Below are 18,696 nucleotides of genomic sequence, written 5' to 3'. Positions count from 1 at the left end.
GATGCAGGGTGATCTCCTACCTCTGTGCAGTCAGTGGCATCTGCTCCCCACTGCCATGCTGGAGCCTCCACATTTATTTATTGACAGATATAATTTGCAGAATTTTTCAGAATTTTAAAATATTGTGTGCAGAATTTTACATTTTTTGGTGCAGAATGCCCTCAGAAGTATACTTTGCAGGCTGGACTGCCACTGGCAGTGTCCCAGGGGGTTCTGGTGAAGGATGCTGCATTGATCGGGACAGGGGCAGCTCTGATAGGGAGACCCCTCACCCAGTCACTAGTGGGGTTGGGGCTCAGAGGAGTTTCTGGATGGCTCAAGGGAGCTGCATTGGGATAGAGATCTTTACACTTCAAGGTCACTGGTTCAAACCAGGCCTGCGTGGGTATGAGCAGCGATGGAGATTGGCACCTGACCTGTGCAAAACAGCTTGGGGGGTTCTCAGTCCTCTGCTTAGTGGAGGCTTGGTACAAAAGCTGGTTTGACTTCGCCCTCTTCCGCCTTGCTGGTCGTCTCTGCAGAGATGCCAGTGATGGGACAGGTCACAGACTGAACTCTCTTCCTACCTGGAGGTGTGGGTTGAGGCAGCATGCGGAAATCTGCCTGTGCCTGGGACCAGTGCAGGGGTAGCAGGAGGAATTCTCCAGCCTGTGTTACACAGGAGGTCAGACTAGCTGATCTAATGGTTCCTTCTGGCCCTGGAAGCTATGCATCTTTACAACAGACAGGCTCCTCGGGTCGCTCAGCTCCACCAGCACCTAACAAGGTGAGTAGCCCCCTCTCGCTGACCCAGCTCCCTGGCTCCTTCTCATGGATCTGCTCACTCCCAGCTCCACCCACCCCATGATCTTCCCACTGCACCCGTCTCACACCTCTCCACTGCCTCCCCCCCAGACTCATCTCTGCGGTCCCTCTCCCCAGCTCAGCTCCCCCCAGCCCCTCTGTGCTGCCCCCTCTGGCTGCCTCACAATCCAAGGACAGAGCCGAGAAAGTAAAAACTCAACGTCATCTCTGCGGCCTGACCAATGAGAAGCAGCTTTGCTTCCCTGCAGCTCAGGCCAGCTGCTGTGCCCCATCATATCCAGATCATGTGATGCCTCATTGTCCTTCTCAAGGCTTTTTTCCCCCCCACCTCCCCTGTGCCTAACCAAAATAACCCCGGCTCCTGTTCCCTTCCCGTTAGGATCCGGCCAGCCACGATCCCTCAGAACCGCTCAAAGGCCTGGCATTGATGCAATGCGGCGTCAGCCAGCGTCACCGCTCCAGCATCTGCCTCACCTCGCACCTTTGCAGTCCAGTCACACAGACATCCAGCAGCTCCTAACATCACCATGCCAGAACGCCCCCCCCCCCCGCAACTCTCCTCAGCACCATTGCTCATCTGCCCCATGCCGTTCCTCACCTAACTCGTAAGACAGGAATCTCTCTCTCCATAGCAGAAGGAATCTGGAGTACTTGTCTGGGGGGGGGGGGGGGTCCTTTTGTTTTTTAAGTCTGGCATATGCTTCTCCCTGGTGAGTCTCCGTATTCCACAGGGACCATGGAAGCTAGCAATGAGGCTGTCGACTTCTTGGGAAAAGCTATTAATTTCCCTGCATTTGGGCTGGAATGAAAACTGCAAGCAGCCTAGCTGCTGCTTTTAGCTTCCGTCTTCGAGTGGGTCACGGGGAAGGAACACGTAAAGCTTGCTTGCCAGCCGCATGATTTGGCTTATTTGCTCTGTCGTAGCAGGTGCTTAATTGTGGCATAAAAGTTCCTGGCAGCTTTACGATCAGTTTAATTCCGGAGTGACTCCCCACCGTCTGAAGCAAGACAAAAGCACAATTGTGGCTTTTGGTCAAAACCTCCAGGCTGTACCGTTGGCACTGAAAAAAACAGCTCAAACAAGCACATTCCCGCTGCTACTCCAGTCTCAGCTTCTCCCGGCAGGAGGTGCCGCCGGGAATGGCGAAGGAGCACTGGCTGTGCGGGAGTGAAGAGCGAGGCAAGGTCCAGCCAGCAGATAACGGCGAAAGAATGCCAGCTCTGGATGAGCTCACTGCTTTTCCATTCCCAGCTTCTGCCAACAGGAGGTGCTACAGGCAACGATGCCAGAGCGCTGGCCGCGGGGCACTTCAGGGACTGTTGCCAGAGCATTCGCTATGGGGGAGGCCAAGTGGGAGGTGCTGCAGGGACTGGCCCAGGAATGCTGACTGTGGGGAAGCCCATAGCTACTCCAGTCCCTGCTTCTCCCAGTAGAAGGCATCACAGGGAAGGATGTCGCATGGAGGGGAATTCAGTTATTCCAGTCCTAGCCTCTCTAAGGAGGAACCATTGTAGGGAATGGGGTAGAAGTTATCAGCTACTCCAGTCCCTCAGCAGGAGGTGCTGTATAGAACAGAGGCAGAGTACTGACTCTAGAGAAGTCCACAGAGGCAGAGTACTGACTCTAGAGAAGTCCACAGATATTCCTCTGGAAGTGTCTTCCAACAGGAGAGGCTGTAGGGACTAGTCCAGGAACGTTGGCACATTGCGGGTTCTCATCTCAGCTGCACTCCAGATGTAAGGTCTAGATTCTGTTCTAGAGGATCCACCTTTCCCCACCCCCTGGCTACAGCTGCAGTGCGTACGGCTGGTTAAGTCAGGCCCATAATTCCCCAGTGTCCTGTGAGTAGGAAGTGAATGGCCAGTAGGGGCTAAGATCGTTATGATGAGGTGCTCAGGTGTGATACCACAAAGAGAGCAGTATGAAAGCAAAGAGAGACAGATAGATGGATGGAGAGAGGAGTACCTATGGTGACTGATGGATGGATGAATATCTATGGTGATGGATGGATGGACAGAGGAGTACCGATGGTGACGGACTGACAGATGGATAGACTCATAGAAATGTAAGGCCAGGAGGGACCTCGAGAGGTCACCTAGTCTAATCTTCCATGCTGAGGCTGGATTAAGTATACCTAGACCATCCCTGACAGGTGTGGGTGTGTGTGTGTGAGAGAGAGTCTGCAGATAGTTCATTTCCGTTCAGAAGGCCTAAAGCTTTATCCATCCACCTATTTCTGATGGACATCTGAAGCTCTGAGTCTCAGCGCGTGGATTTCTCCCATCCCAAATTATTATCCAGCCAGGGTGTATGTAAAATGCAGGCACTGCCTAGCTGATGGGGCAGGAACGTGAGCTTTTTCCTCTTTCCCGCTTGTCCCTTCCTGGAAGACTGATCACGAGCCTAGTTCACCAGAAGCCCCAGCCCTTCTTACAGTCTCATCACTGCCTCAGACAAAGGGGTCTTTGGCTGGGCTGAGAGAGAACAGCCAAGCATGAGCCTACGCTGCCCTTGGAGCTCCAGCTGTGAGTCAGTAACTGGATCCAATGCAAAGCAGAAGCAGCAGCATCCCCTCCCCTCCCCCACGTCTGCTGTTTTATCACAGCTGTAATTAAAATGCAGGTTACTCTGTGTGCCAGTGTTTCTCTCTGATATAAGCCTCTTGAACTTGTCCCAAAAGGCTCCCATCTGCCCTGCTTTATAATCACCCTCGCTCCCAGTCAAATAGCTCCAAACCCAAATACACACACTGAGCTTTTCGTCCAGACATCACAGCAGCCACAGGTCAAACTGGGGAGTTGTGTGCGGAAGGGTTATGAACACCCCCCGGCACTGAACAGGCAAATGAAAGGATGTCAGGAAGGCGGAGAGGGCAAACAGCCAGCTTTGCTACCAGCTTCCCGAAGTCCCCTTCTCGCAACACACACGACCGATTGACTCTCTCGAGGCTTGTATACCGTGACCATCTCTTGGACCCAGAAACCCTCCAGCCCCCTACCCAGCCCCAGCCCCACATTCTCTGTTGTCCAGAAACCCAGGCCTCTACCCAGAGCCAGTGCTGCATTCTCTGTTACCCAGAAGCCCCATGGAGTCCCTGCCCAGCAGTATGTGCGGTGACTTCACAAAGAAATTCAAGTCACTGATAAATACTCTTCCTCCAACCTCCCTGCATCCCTCACCTGCTGTGGCCTGGGCCTGGTGGGGAGTCCTGCAAAGCTCAGTTCCTCTTCCTCTGGAGAGCTTGGTGCTAGCTGCCAAAGCCCTGTCAGCGCTCAACAGGCTGAGCTGAGTCAGCTCTGGGTGTGGTCATGAAGAACTGTGCCTTCCGGTAAAGTTCAAATGGGCAGAGAGCTGCCGCAGGCTGTGTTGGAGGAACAGGTTCTCTGCCTATTCTGATAGGAAGGGGGGTAGCTGACCATGCACTGAGGCAGAGGGAGGTTGTCGGCCGGGCCAGCTGGGCTGCATTCCCAAGCAGTAACATTAATGTGAGTGCCCAGGAAGCACCATCCTCTTTCCCCTCAAATCAGACCCACTCTCTGTCTTGCACAGGCTGACGTTCCCATGAGTCCGCACGAAGGAACCCTCAACACATTGTCCTGGAGAACTTAAAGTGCAGGCCCCCGTGCAGGAAGGGGGTGTCATATGCACCCGAGCTCAGCGATAGTTAGGGGAATTCATCCTGCGGAGCAGGTGATTTTAAGGCACTAGGGTGCCTGGGCAATATGCCAGGCTAAACTAAAAAAGGTGCTGAGCTTTGTTGTGAAACAACCACGTCTAAATTGGAGTGGTGCGGGGGTGAAGTGTTGCAGATTCCTTTGGGGGTATCCTCTGAATTCACAGCAGCCTTTGCCTTTCTTGTATCCTGGCTGGCTGGAGCCGGGAACCCTTCAGCTTTCTGCATTCCCAGGGCATAGAACTTGCCCTACCCACCTCCAAGCCTTGCTATGAGCTAATCACCAGTGGGTATCCATCTGCCAGCAACAAGCTGGGCCTTCTCCCTAAGGCGTCTGGAGATACAGACAGGGGGTACATTAAACGGGACACAATGAGCGGAATCCTTGGGCACCTTGTGGGTCCAGCTAGGAAAATAAGACTGGACCAAATCTGGACTGACCATGTGAACGTCTAGCAACAGCTACAAACCACTAAGGAGGAAAACAGGAATGAGCTAGGTACTTACGAGCTGTAATCCATCCTGGTCTTCTTCACGGCATGGTGGGCTTTGGCTCGGGTTTCCATCGCTTTCTCTTCTCAGCAGGCTCTGAAAGGAGAGGTGGAAAAGGCGCAGGTGAGATGAGTTGACCTGGAACTCCTCCCTCCCCGGCTCTCTGCAGGATGCCCCCTCCCTCCCCATGGGCAGAGGCAGCCGCTGGACAGGGAGATCCTAGATCATCACTCTTGCATGTTGGATACTGGGCTCTTTAAAATCCAGTTCTAACACAGCAAGACAAAGACTCAGGGCTGCCCATTGACCTTGCTGCACAGTCTCGGAGAATGGGGAGGAAAATTCTCAGTGACGCTGAACTTAAAATCCGTTTCTTTCTTCCCTAATTTCTTCACATGGCACAGTTCTTAAGAACCCCACAGCAGGGGATGTGTAGGGACCAGCACTATTTCCAGTCATCATTCTAAACTGCATTTGTTTTACGCTTTCATCTGAGGATCTCAAAGCACGTTACAGACTTTCATTAAGGTTGATTTTCTTCCAAGGAGGTGGGGCAGTCTTATCTCCATTTTACAGATGGAAAAACTGAGGCTCAGAGAAAGGAAGTGACTTGCCCAAGTCAGTGGCTGAGCCAGGACTAGAACCCAGGAATCTTGGCTCCCTGTCCCCCGCTCAAATCACTATGTGTTGGACAGCTTTTGCTGAGAGCATTACACTCCGTTTGTTTGTGACCTAAGCAAAACCCAGTGCCCCAGAGTTCAAAGCAGACCAATGAGCCCTCTCGCTTGTTTATTTTGTCTAAAGTTTCCCTCGTCTGAACTCTGGAGTGAGGGAGCACAAGAGGTATTTTCTCCTCCTCTCTCTATTCAGTTGCTATATCAACAGTTTCTAAACACATCAGGGGCAGGGCTGGCAAGCTGGAGCCCTGATACAAAGGAGCAACTGCTGCACCAGCCAGACTTTCAGTCACAGAGATTTGGAAACTGTTTGGAGGGAGCTTGAGGCTGAGTTTTAAGCAAGGCTGGGTCATGAATTAAGTAAACCTGGGGAGAGTCTCCAGCAAACGCGGGACAAGTTGTGTGTGAGACTGGGGCAGTTTTTAGCAAAGCCGGGTTGATTTATAGGTTGCTATGAAACTCAGCTAGTTTCGGCTGCGTTTTACTTTGAGAACCCAAATCCAAAGGAAAGATCAGAGGACGTGAACCCCAGTCAAGTCCAAATCCTGCGGGGGATATTACTGGGAACGGTGGATAAAATCTTTCCTTGAAATGCACAAAGAGGTTTGATTTTGTTACACAACAAAGCAAAATCCTGCCTGCTTTTCCTCCTGGCAGAAGCCACCTGCGGTCCCCTTACACAGTGCACCAGCCGCTAAGCATTCACATGAACTCTAGTAACCCCTTCAGCGAGAACTGGTCCAGTGCTGGGCTAATTCAGTCTACTCCCATTATTGAGATAGTCTAATGAGCTGGCTGGCTGGGGAGAGAGATGGCATCTCAGATGGATGGCTTTATGGACTTAATATCCATTCGGGCCCAGCAGGCAATAAAAGTATCAAGCAAGCACTTTGCAAAATCACAGAGCCTAGCCCAGCCGTAAGTGAAATGAGGAGAGCGGGAAAGGGATGCTGGGCTGCAGAGCATGGCACCAGGGAGATGGAACCGGTGCCACGGGAGGGAGAGTCGAGCCAGCGCTGCAGAGCACCAGGAGGGCTGAGCTGATGTCACAGATAAAACGGTGCCATGACAGTGCGGGTAGGGGGGCATGAGGTCAACTGGGTGCAAGACGGTGCCACTGTGCCAGAGCCCCCCTTATCAACTACAGCTGGGACGATGACCAGGGATAATAGCCCCAGCCACTCCCCAAGCATAGAGAGCCACTCATACAATAAGGTGCCCGGGGCCTTTGGACTGGGACTCGTTCACATTTAAAGGTACCAGTTCTGGTCCTGCTAACAATTAACAGTTCAGCCTCTCTCAGATATTCCCAGTCTGGAGCCCTTGGGACAGCTGCAACAGCAACACCAGGCCACACCCCTCACCAGAAGTAGGTAAAAGAGCATCTCTCCAAGGTGGAATCCCACCACCACGGCAAGATCCATCCCAGAGACAGCACACTCGATTAGACACACCATTGGTGTGCTCTAGTCCGGCCGTTCCTGGCTTCCTGCGTGAATGCATGTTAGACTTACAAAGATTCATGCAAAACTGCACACCATGATCAGTTTACCTGTCACTGACATACAGCCACCCCTGGGGTGAAGTGGAGCTGCTGTTTCAACTGTATATGGCGTTGCTGTTTAACAGTTTGGGACAGACAGCAGAGAAGAATCCTGCAGCAAATTGAAACTGCAGGGGGAGACATGGTAAGTAGATGGAATGCAATCACCAGCGCTGGGATTTGGCCAGGACACCTGGGTTAACACCCCAACTCTTCAACAACGTGCCGTGGGCTATTGAATAAACGGGAGTGATCAATCTTGGTTTCGTGTCCCATCCAAAATGCAGCACCTGCTAACACCCTGCTGGAACGTTCAGTTAATACTGAGGCACTGAAGCAAAGAACCTCCTGTTGAATCACCAGCATCATGTCCTACATCATGTAGATTTCCCTTGGAGGTCTCCCACACAAGTGTTAAGACAGCCTGTGCTCTTCTTAGCTGGATCACAGCTGCAGCGGGGCAGGGGTATGGCAGAGGATGAAACCCAGAATGGGAGTTAGAATCACTATGGATTCTCCAGTCTGAGCACAAGATCATTTCTCTTGGAAGAGCAGAAGCATCTCCAAGCTATAAACATCCCCGAAACAAGCCTCCTCATGAAAAGGTCAATCAGACTCTGTCAGAGGAGTGACTGCCAACATCGATTCCCACTCGCTGGTTCCAGATCTGATTGACTCAGGTTACAAATGGAAGGATGATACTCTAACTGTTAGTGCCACAATCTCCACCTGAGAGCTGCAAATCCAGCTGGGTTCTTTCTGCCCCAGGCATCGTCCAGCGATGAACTCTTTGCAATGGGAAGGAAATAGGCAATTCTGCTGATGATGTGCAGAGCTGAACAGGCTCTGGCTGCCTTTCATGTACCTGCCTTGGCTCCACGGGGCTCATGGGAATGAAAACCTGACTCGAAAATACACAGCCTGCAGTAAGCGGGTGCCTCTCCCATGGAAATATCTGGGCCAGATGCAGCAGTGGTCTGGAGGTGTAATAATCCTTCATCTCTCCTACTCGGGATCCGACATGTCTGTTTAGTTGTAAGCTCTTGGTCACACTTTCAAAGGGCATGCTCTGCTTCACACAGTCTCTCTGGTAGCGTCCCCTTCTTAGCGCTAGGCTCTGGGCCTCTGCTTTTCATAGGGGTGAGCCCCCTGGCCCCATTACCCAGACACTGGGTCCCCAGATTCAGCTTCTCCATGTCTTACTTTGGCTCCTCCAGAGCTAGAATGCCTGCTTGGAGACGTAACCCTCATGGGAGCTAGACAAGCAACAGATGTTTGCAGCAATGCAAGGGAACCTTTTCAAAACAAGACAGTCGGCTGGAATACGGGAAGGAGGACTGCCAGAAGCTGGGACTGAACAACAGGGGATGGATCACTTGATAATTACCCTGTTCTGGTCATTGCCTCTGGCACCAGCCACTGTCGGGAGACTGGGTACTGGGCTAGATGGACCGTTGGTCTGATCCAGCATGACCGTTCTTATGATCCTTAGGTTAGAATGGAAGATCAAAGCTCACATGCCAGTCCACCCTGGCAGCACGACCTGCCTCTCTTGCCTTAGCATCCAGGATTCAATCTCCCTTGCAGTAGGTCGGCAGCAGCATTGTCCTTCCAGTCTGTTCGCACACCACTTTGTTTCTTGTTGCAGTCAGATGAGCTGCCCGCATGGTCCCCACCCTTTCGTGGGCTCAGGTGTGGGAGGAGGATGGTGGAAAGTCCCCTCGGCCAGGCAGTCATTGAAAGCTATCGTCCAGCCATCGGTCTTCCATTGTATCTCCAAAGTAATGCCATTCATACGGTGCCAGCTCTGGATGGCATGCAGTGTAGCTGTAGCCATGTCAGTCCCCAGATATTAGAGAGACAAGGTGAGGCTCTGACTTTGCTTGGGGCCTCTTCCATCATATTAAAGATGCACAGGGCATGAGCTGGTCAGGACACAGGTGTCAGTGGCAAAATCAGGTGATTTGCACCAGTTTGTCATTTAATAGGGGTGCAAAATGGGTGTGCTTTTCACTGATGGGAGGTGTAGCAAGAAAAGCACCTAATGGAAGGATGTAAGATAAAGTAGCCGGTCCCTTTTTAATGTATCCTACACCTTACCCAGCAAGCCCAGGGTCAAACCCAGTCATTGCTTTAACCCTGATTCGGCAGAATTTGCACCTACTGAGGTCAAGGGCTGAATATGGTCCTATGTCAGTGCAGGTTTCGTGACTTTGCCACTTTCCCCGTGTCTGACCAACTGGCACCCAATGTGTAGCTCATACTGTCATTCATACTGGGGCGGAATTTCATAGGTCCATTGTCAGATTCTTAGGGTTTAAGGCCAGAAGGGACCAACAGACCATCTGACCTCCTATGTAACACAGGCCAGAGAATTCCACCTAGTTACTCCAGCATTGAGACCAAAAACCCGTGGCCCTCGGGAAGGGGATTGGCCAAATCCTAGGCCAATGTGAGAGCAGGCTTGAGTCTGCAATGACCAGTTAAGAAGCAGTTCTTTATACAGCACCATGCAAACCGCGGCTTCTACGGCTGTGTTCTGCCACCAGGCCCAGCCTGGTTCTGAGCATGCACGACAAACTCGGAGCCTGCAGGGAGAGCTGCAGCTGCCGGTATGAAACATTTACAGGTCTGACTCCCCACTGAACTGCTGCTTCATACAGGATTCACAGCTTCATGCAGTATTAAGAGCTGCTGACGTCTCATAAAAACCTGTGAAAAGCTTTCTATTTGGAGACCGTTCTGCTTATAATAGCGCGCCCCGTGGTCTCTGCTTTTCTCTCTCCCTGGGCTTTTTATTGCTGGGGACAGCAGCACAAAAATAGGAGGATGATATTGCCAGTGGGTACCTCACACTTTTCAGCTCCAAAATGCTCAGCAATGAATTAATTTGCACAAAGTATCTGTGAGGCAGCTAAATAGGATGATCCTTCTCCTTGCTTTTTACAGCTGGGGGAAACTGAGGCCCAGAGAGGGGAGAGGAAAGGTTGGGGCTCTGGGTTCTATTCCTGGTACGGCCACTCTCCAGACTCACTATGGGACCTTGGCCAAATCCCGTTGGTTTAAGGAAAAAATAATAATGTTGCTTTCCTCTCACGTTTTGTCTATTGAGACTGCAAGCTCTTCAGGGAGGGGGCTGTCTCTGAGCGTGTGTATGTACAAAGCGCTGATCTCAGTGGGAGCCTCCAGGTGCACGAGTAATAATAATATAAGGCCTCAGAGGGAGTCAGTGTCTTCCTGGGGTGAGAACTCAGCCCTGTCTCATACTCTCTAGCCTGGGCTCCATCGAGCTGGGGCCTGAAACGCTGAACTCTCTTTTTCATTTACAGGCTTGACAGTAAGATAACGGAGTGGCTGCCTCTGTGAAACCTCTGCTTGTTCCAACTCCCGCTCCAGTCTCCCTCATGCGCCCAGCAGGGACTTAGCAGGACAGTGACTCCTCCTGGCTGACGTGGGGGCGGGAGGAGGGGCTGTGCACCTTTAAATCCCAGTCGAGACCAACCGTAGCCGGCCCCCTTCTTGAGGCCAAGTCTTGAATGGACACTGAATTCCCAGGGTGGGCGCGTGAGGCTCCTTACCCCACTCCCTGCTCTGTGGACCCATCGTGGGCTTTGTTCTCTAGGGCTCTCGTTGGGGCCTGTGTCCCCAGTCTTAAATTTGCACATAAAGAAGAAGGAAAAAAATGAAGATCCCGTTTCCAAGCAACCGTCTCCAATAGCAATAAAGGCCAAGAGGGTTGTGGGGAAAGAAGTGCAGAAGAAATGGAAGCAGGCTAAGCAGAGCTGCCTCTGGAGAGAATCCTTCTTCCAGTTTGCTTCTGAATGTGCCAGATAACGCCCCCTACATTCCTCCTGCCCCCTGCTACAGGGGCGCTAAGCACCTGCAATTCCCACAGAAGGCAGGCACAGACTTAGAAGATATGTTCACACTACAATTAAACACTCACGGCTGGCCAGTATCCCTGACTCGGGCTGTAAAATGGCAGTGTAGACATTCAGGCTTGGGCTGGAGCCTGAGCTCTGGGACTCAGGTCCTGCTGACATGGGCTGGTCATGGGTGTTAACAGCAGTGTAGACATACCCAGAAAGCTCTCTGGCTCTAACGGCTATGATCCCGTGACAGAGCTGGTGGGAAAAAGTTGGAGGGGGACGTTAAACCATCTCCTCTGCCTCAAAAGCCAAAGCGAATCAGGGCTGTTGGCTGGATTTTGGAGGGAAAAGGAAATGCATGGTGTTTAAGACATGTTCTGCATTTGTTAAGTTGAATGTCTTGTTCTTTGTATAAACAAACACACACAAAAATGGAGGCACTTTGTATGTATAATAATAATAATTAATAATAATCAATTAACCATTTTAGTTCTATAAGGCCTATTCTAAACCAGAGCCATAGGGCTATACCCTCTAGACTAGAGACACATAGGGAGACATGGTTCTGCCTCAAAGAGCTTATAATATAAACCAAGACAAGGGGCAACACAGAGCTGGAGTAAAAACACGAGGCAATGATGTTAGAGGTAACGGTAATAATCAGCTGTCTTTCTGAGGCGATTGAAATACATTAGTGAAGTACTTCTGTGGCCATTGAAATCCAATTGAAAGACTTCCATAGATCAGATCGGTCCAATATTGTTAGCCAGTACATACATGTTAGGCATCGTATACGCCATATTAATAGGTATTATGTGCACAGTATTAATATAGATATCTAAGTGTTGGGACGTTATGTTAACTGAACGTATTATGATCTCCGCACAGTTCTGCTCACCCATGTCAAGTATCCCACAACACTTTGCAAAGCTGAAGTCAGCTTTGGCATTAGAAAACAGGAAGCCTGTGAGAGCCAAGATGCATGAATGGCATGTCCGAGCACAGGGTGGGATGTACCTCCACACACAAATGGTTTGGAATGCAGTGTCCAATCAGAGATAAGAAAATTACACAACAAGACCACAAGCTAAGCAACTCTTAGGAACTGGTGGGTTGGATTTTAGCGATGTTCAAAAGATTTGTAGTTTGTGACGTCATCCTATAAATACAACTAGCTGAAATGCATATCTTGGAAGCACACCTCCTGCAGAAGGAGAACACACTGTGAGAATTTGCTCCCCAGAAGGAGGTATGTATGTCTTCTTTTCATAGTGTACTGTTTTTCTTTGGTACAGGGTTAGCTCAGTGGTTTGAGCATTAGCCTGCTAAACCCATGGTTGTGAGTTCAATCCTTGAGGGGGCCATTTAGGGATCTGGGGCAAAAATTGGGGATTAGTCCTGCATTGAGCAGGGGGTTGAACTAGATGACCTCCTGAGGTCCCTTCCATCCCTGCTATTCTATGATTCTTTAGACAAAACATTTGCCTAAGTTAGGTTATTTGGTCTCTTGAGCATTTGTAAGAACGAACCGCGAGTGCAGTCAAACAACTGGCTACCCCTTTTATTGAATAATCTGCACAACTTGATAGCTCCTGAAGCATTTGAAATATTTCTTTTAAAATGATCTTTTAAAGTGGCCTGTTGGGCTACAAGCCTGGGAGCCCTCTTAGCATTTGCTACTAAACCCTTCCCTGGGCCCACTGGCTTCAGTTTTGTAACATAGCCTCTGCCTCGCCTTCTGGATAGTGCTGGAGATTTTCTCCTGCTCCCCAGGGTAGGGTGAGCAGGACCAGAGCCTATTCTCTCCAAAGTTCAATGGGTGACATCGCTAGCTGTCTGTCTTATATGGCTCTTATTACCATAGTACCTGAGCACCTCAAAATGATCAATGGATTTCATCCTCTCAACATCCCTGGCAGACAGGGAAGTGTCACCCCCTTTTACAGCTGGCAAATTGAGGCACAGGGTAGATTAAGTGACTTACTCAGAGTCACACAGAAAGTCTGCGGCTGAACCAGAATCAAACGCAGGTCTCAAGCCCCCATCCAGTGCCCTACTCACTAGATCATCCTTCCTGGAGTCTCAGAGCTGAGACAGCCCTGCTACTTCTGAGTTTTTTTAACTGATTTAACTGCTGAGTGAAACATAACCAGTGGGTAAGACACTGAATGAAGGATTGGGATGCGTGGTTTCTATTCCTGTCTCACTGAGTGGCTTTGAGCAAGTCACAGCCCCAGTCCATGCTTCAGTTTCCCCATCTGTAACACTGGGATAATGATAGCCACTTTTCTAAAGCAGTTTGAGATCCATGGACTCTAAGTGCTGAGTATTATTATCAGCTAGGGAGCTGGGACCAAGCCACAGAACCTGGCGATGGACTGTGAATTTCTCAGAATCAGTTGTCTGGTTCATCCCATTCCAGAGAGGTTAGAATTTCCTCGGCAGCTGGGGCGTTTGGACCTAATGTCCGAGTCCATCTCTGCTCCCTTTGCATTGTGCAGGGGTGATTGTATCTGACTCCTGTTCTCTATGCAGCGCCCTTAGAGTCCTGATAAAAATGAGGGAACTCCCTTAATCAAAAGTACTGCCAGTATTCCACACATATTAACCTGCACACGGCGCATACGGGCCCTGAGTACACAAACAGGTCAAATCTCATCAACAGGCCTATCCTGCAAGGTGCTGAGCCCTCATGGAAGTCAATGGGAGAGGAGGATCGGGTCAGTACATCTGAATTCACATCCCAGGCATATGAACAACTAGATGTCCCTTTGCCCCACGCACTTTTAAAGAGGCACTTCTATCCATGCAGAGCGTAGCTTTACCAGAAAGAAAGACCTCCCTTCTGCACGCCCTCGAGGAATCAGTCTGTGCTCAGAAGTTGCACCATAGGCTCCCCCTTCCCATCCCACCCCAGTCAAGTGAAAGACCTAACTCCTGCTGAATTCCATCCCAGAACTCCCTTTTATTTAAGTATGGAGCAGGCTCAGCCCCTTGAATACAGGTTAACCATCAACAAAAAGGGAGGCAGAATCATTAAAAGCAGCAACCAAGGTTCAAAGCCAAGCAATGCGCCTGGCACCCCTACCTGCGTGCTGGTTCTTGTTGCCTTAACGCATGTGGCTGTACGTTCTCTCCGCCTTCCTGTGTCCCAGGAACAGCTGGTAGGATCTCCCAGGCCCTCGAAATATGAACTGGCCTGAGCAGGCAAGTTCCATTCTTATACACCTGCCCATGTGATCTGAACAAATGCCCGAGGGATGAGTTTTTGAATCAACCAAAAAAAAAAAAAAAAGTCCTGTGAACAAAACCTGTTGAGCCGGAATCTACGCTCAACAGAAAGGAATTTTCCACTTACAGGCGTTCAATCCAGCTCAGCGGGTTACAGCCTGCTCTTTCCCTGCATTGAAGATCACATCTCGGAGGATGGGATGGGACAAAGAAAGGGGGAAAAACAATTGCGGGGGGGGGGAAAGCAACTACTTATATAGGGCTGTAGATAGATGATAATACCTACCTCTTACATAACACTTATCAGTAGATCTTAAAGCCTTTTACAAAGGTGGTCAGTAGCGTGACCCCCATTTTACAGATGGGGAAACTGAGGCACAGAGAGGCAAAGTGACTTGCCCAAGGTCAACAAGCAATAGAACCCAGGTCTCCTGAATCCCAGTCCAGTGGTCTATCCATTAGGCACAACTGCCTCTAGATAGAGAGAGAGGGGAATGCAAGAGGGATGGATAGGTAGATATAATCTGGATGGATAGTATGGAGGGCAGAATGGATGAACAGATTAGATCCAATAGGATCCCACAGCGCTTTACAAACTTTACTGACTGATCCTACAAAGTACACCTCATTTCACCTACAACTGAAAGGTAACCACCTCTGGAACAGAACAGGGCAGCTGTTCAAAAGCATCCCTTTCAGGACATGAAATGAAAAGGAACACAGTATCCAACAGGGGAAATGTATGGCATCAGCTCTTGACACAACCTGACAGCTGACACTCATATTCTAACAAAAAGCACCATGGGAACGTTAATGGACACACGCTGTCAAGACCTTACATGGAGAGTGCATTCCCTGCAGTTCAGCAGCTGCTATCCCCAAAGCCCTCGCCCCCCCAATGGCACATTCTGCCTTGTTCTGGTTCTGTGCTCACCTCGCATGCACCCAAATCAAGGGGAATGGAGAGGTGACCGTTGGCTAGGTAATGGAAAGGGAAGGGTGTCAGTGGGAACAGAGAGATGCCGATGAGTCAATGGGAACCGGGAGATGATAATAAGATAATGGGGAACGGGTAGTTATCAAATCAGTGCAAGACAGGAATGTGATGGGAAATTTCTAAGGACCAATTGTGGCACTTTGTGTTAACCGAAAGGTCTGGGGTGAATCACCACCACTGGCTCACAGCAGGAAGGAACCCTGTCTGTGCCCTCCCCGGGGAATCTCTCCCCAGCCACCGGCAACTGGCAACACAGGCTCTGCAAGCCCCACTCTATTCTTCTGCAGACTAGCAATTAGCACACCCCACTTTGCTACTCTCGAGGGCCCAGTCCCCCACCTTCTGGACACCCATAAGGCACACAGATCCGCTGCCTCTGTGGGAGCAGTGCACCCCAGTTTACTAGTTTCGCTTCAGTTCAACACACAACCTAGTTCAAGGCCCTGAAGTTTATTTATCAGCACTTAAGTTACAAAATAAAAACAAGTGTAAGGATTTGGAAACATAAGGTTACCGGTCAAAGAAACACATACAATGTAATCTATAACCTATCCTTATTAACAAGTTACTTTCCTGTCTAATAAGGCATTTCTCACCCAATGGTCAGTCCTTACAGAGCTTGTCCAGCCCAGAGAGCAGGGATCTGCCTTTCATGAGACACCCTGGCTGGCAGAGTCTCTCCTGTGTAATGGATAAAATCTTGGGTCCTCTTCTCTTCATTTCTACAGTTACACACTATTGTTTCTTACCCCAGGGTGTCCCCCATTCAGAGTCTTTTCTTGAGGTTTTATTGTCTGTAAATCCTCAAGCTGGTACCTGGTCCTGACAGTATATGACGCTGGCTCCATGGATGTCCATTGCTCTGAGGTGTTCACTGCGTTAGTCGTGACTGTGAGACTCTCCTTGCCTTAGGTGACAAGTTTCACTTCTAATATTTTACTTTTTTCGCAGTAACCATGACAGTCAGCTAGACTGTAGCTTCCGGCAGAGACCACACACAGAGAGACTGAGAAGCCGGTCAGACCTAGAGATGTACTTGCCAATGCCTGGGTCTGTCTGTGCCTGTCACACCGGTACAATGGGGGCAGCTCCATAAATGATCGGTGTCAGATGAGGACATAGGTTGCCGCTGATTCAATCGGCAGCCGGCAGAAATGCGCCACCACTGGATACATGCAGGTTGTTTTCTGCTGGTGCAGAAGTTACCTCACCTTCTAATTGAGATGCTGCCATGCCCCGGGGCCTCTCTGGCCGGGTGTGCTGGGCAGTCACCTGATGCTTAGTCACAGGTACGGTATGTTCTCACAGGAGGCCATGTGCTTTTTTCAGGTCCAAGTGGCAACGCACTTGAGGGGGAGAAGATGGGAATTTAACCATGAAACTCCATGACCATGATCTGCCGAAAACTGCAGCCATCAGAGGGGTGGGAGGTGTTGTACTGCAAGAGAGAGCCCAGCCACACAGCCATGTTTGCTTCAGTCCTGCACTGTCTGCACGCTTGCCGCTAGCTCCAGAAGGGAGCTCTCCTCTGAGCACCCTGCAGATCGTCTAACCTCGGCCTCTGCAAACCGTTTGGCATCAGCCCTGAGGCCCCAGCTACTGCCCCTGTGCTGACTCCTGCCCATTCGAATTACCTGCCCTCCGCCCAGTGCCCCAGCTTCAGTCACTCCAGCCTGCCTGTCTTCAGCCCCGGCCTTTGCAAATGGCCTGACCTCAGCCCCTGTGCCCACTACAGCCCTTGCAAACCGCCCAATCCCAGCCTGTGGGCCAGCTCTATCCTCTGCAAACTAGCCAGCCCCAGAAACAAGCCCTGCCTCACCCTCAGTGAACTCACCTCCAGTTCCTGCAAGCAGCCTAATGGCTCCGATTCTTAATCCACCGAAGCCCAGGGGTGCTCTGCCTGACTACGAGCTTTGGGATCTGCCCGCTGTCAATCCCCATCCCAAATCTCATCAGTCTGGTGAGTGCCAAGGTTTCTCTCCCCCACAGTTCTCATGATTCTGTCATCAGTCTCCTGACAATGATTGCATTCCTTCAAGCCCCAGCTCCTGGAGTCAAGAGGAGATGTGATGATGTTCGTCTTCATCCTTAAAGGAAAAGTAAGTTGCTAGCCCTTGTGGCTGTGGAGAAAGCTTCAAAATGGGACCCCAGTGCACTCTAAAGGCTCAAAAAGCAGAAGGCAAACACAAAGAACCCCAAATCTAGTATTTTTACGGCATCTCACGATTGTAAGGCCAATCCATGATTTTTGGCGAGTCTGACTCATGAATTTTGAACGTTTGGCGTTGGCATACTGCATCTCGGTGCTAAGCGTTATTACTCCTTGGTCTCTGATTTTCAGTGCTCGGGCATGGGAGCAGGGGTGAGGAGGACCACAGCTACCCATCACCCACCCACTGGACCTACCCCGGTGAGTATAACAAGGCCAACAGTTGTGTTGTATTCCAGAGCAATCTCTGGCAGTTTGAATTCTCCGGTGACTCAGACTGACTGGAAATCTCACTCAGTCACCGGTTCTGACGCAGGGCCTTGGGATCCTGGCTTCCTGCAAGAGAACAGCATTTGGGGTTTTTTTTTGTTTTCCCTTTGATTTTCCACCCTTGTGGTTTACCCGTTATGACCCCTTGTTCAGTTGCAGGGCTCGTGGTCCCGGTGAGGCAGCAGCCCTTTGTAATGAAAAGCGGGAAGTGGTAGGAGACTCCCTGTAAAAACCGGAGTCACCTTGAAATCCCCTTCAGAGCCAGAGCTCTATAGGCTGAAACTAAACACACAGGGAAGGGGGCTGTGGACAAGTGCATTTGGAGTAACAGAGACCTGACTCCAGCACAGTGGCTGGAGTTGGGGGCAGGGCTGATGCCAAGCAGTTTGCAGAGGCTGAGTCGGACAATTCTCAGGGTGCTCAGAGGAGAGCTCCCTCCTGGGGCTAACAGCAAGCGTGCACAACTGAAGCAAATATGGCTGTCTGACTGGGCTCTCTCTTGCAGTGTGACACGTTCCATCCCTCCTAGTGTTGCATTTTTGGGCAGATCACGATCATTGATTTTCTTCCAGAGGATTCGTGCTTAAATTCCCATTTTCTCCCCTTCCAAGTGCATCTGAAGCAACAGAGATTGAATGGCTAGAGCAGGGAATTGGGAGTCAGGCCTCCTGAGTTCCTTTCCCAGCTCTCAGAGAAGAGTGGGGTCCAGTGGATTAGAACCAGGGGAGAGCAGGAATCAGGACTTCCCATGCTGGGGACAGGAGAGTGAGCTAGTGGATAGAGCAGGCAGGACTGCTAGTGAGGACTCCTGGGTTCTATTCACAGCTTGGGAGGGGGCTCTTTGTTGAGCAGGGGAGTGAGGTCTAGTGACTAGAGTAGGAGGAACTGGGAGTCAGTGTTCAGGTAGGAGTCAGGTCTCTGGGGTTCTGT

At 50.5% G+C, this 18,696-nt stretch overlaps 1 protein-coding gene across 3 annotated transcripts in view; it reads right to left on the bottom strand.

The window, feature by feature from the left end:
• Nucleotides 1-16,480, bottom strand: part of RHOBTB2 (Rho related BTB domain containing 2) — a 32,513-nt gene extending 16,033 nt beyond the window's left edge. Inside the window, exons 1-2 of one of the 3 annotated variants that reach the window (XM_073324895.1) lie at nucleotides 15,884-16,480; nucleotides 4,986-5,066 (exon numbers count right to left, since the gene is read on the bottom strand). In XM_073324895.1, coding sequence (XP_073180996.1) covers nucleotides 4,986-5,044 — 59 coding nt within the window. In that variant the 5' untranslated portion in view covers nucleotides 5,045-5,066; nucleotides 15,884-16,480. Of the gene's footprint in view, nucleotides 1-4,985; nucleotides 5,067-14,147; nucleotides 14,262-15,883 lie in introns of those variants that run through there. The other 2 variants (XM_073324896.1, XM_073324894.1) reach the window with 2 other exon arrangements.
• Nucleotides 16,481-18,696: the final 2,216 nt, after the last annotated feature.

This window comes from Lepidochelys kempii, chromosome 26, assembly GCF_965140265.1.
Source record: "Lepidochelys kempii isolate rLepKem1 chromosome 26, rLepKem1.hap2, whole genome shotgun sequence".
NCBI lineage: Eukaryota > Metazoa > Chordata > Testudines > Cheloniidae > Lepidochelys > Lepidochelys kempii.
Note: the sequence above shows the minus strand (reverse complement) of the source record. Positions and strands in the feature narration are given on the sequence as shown.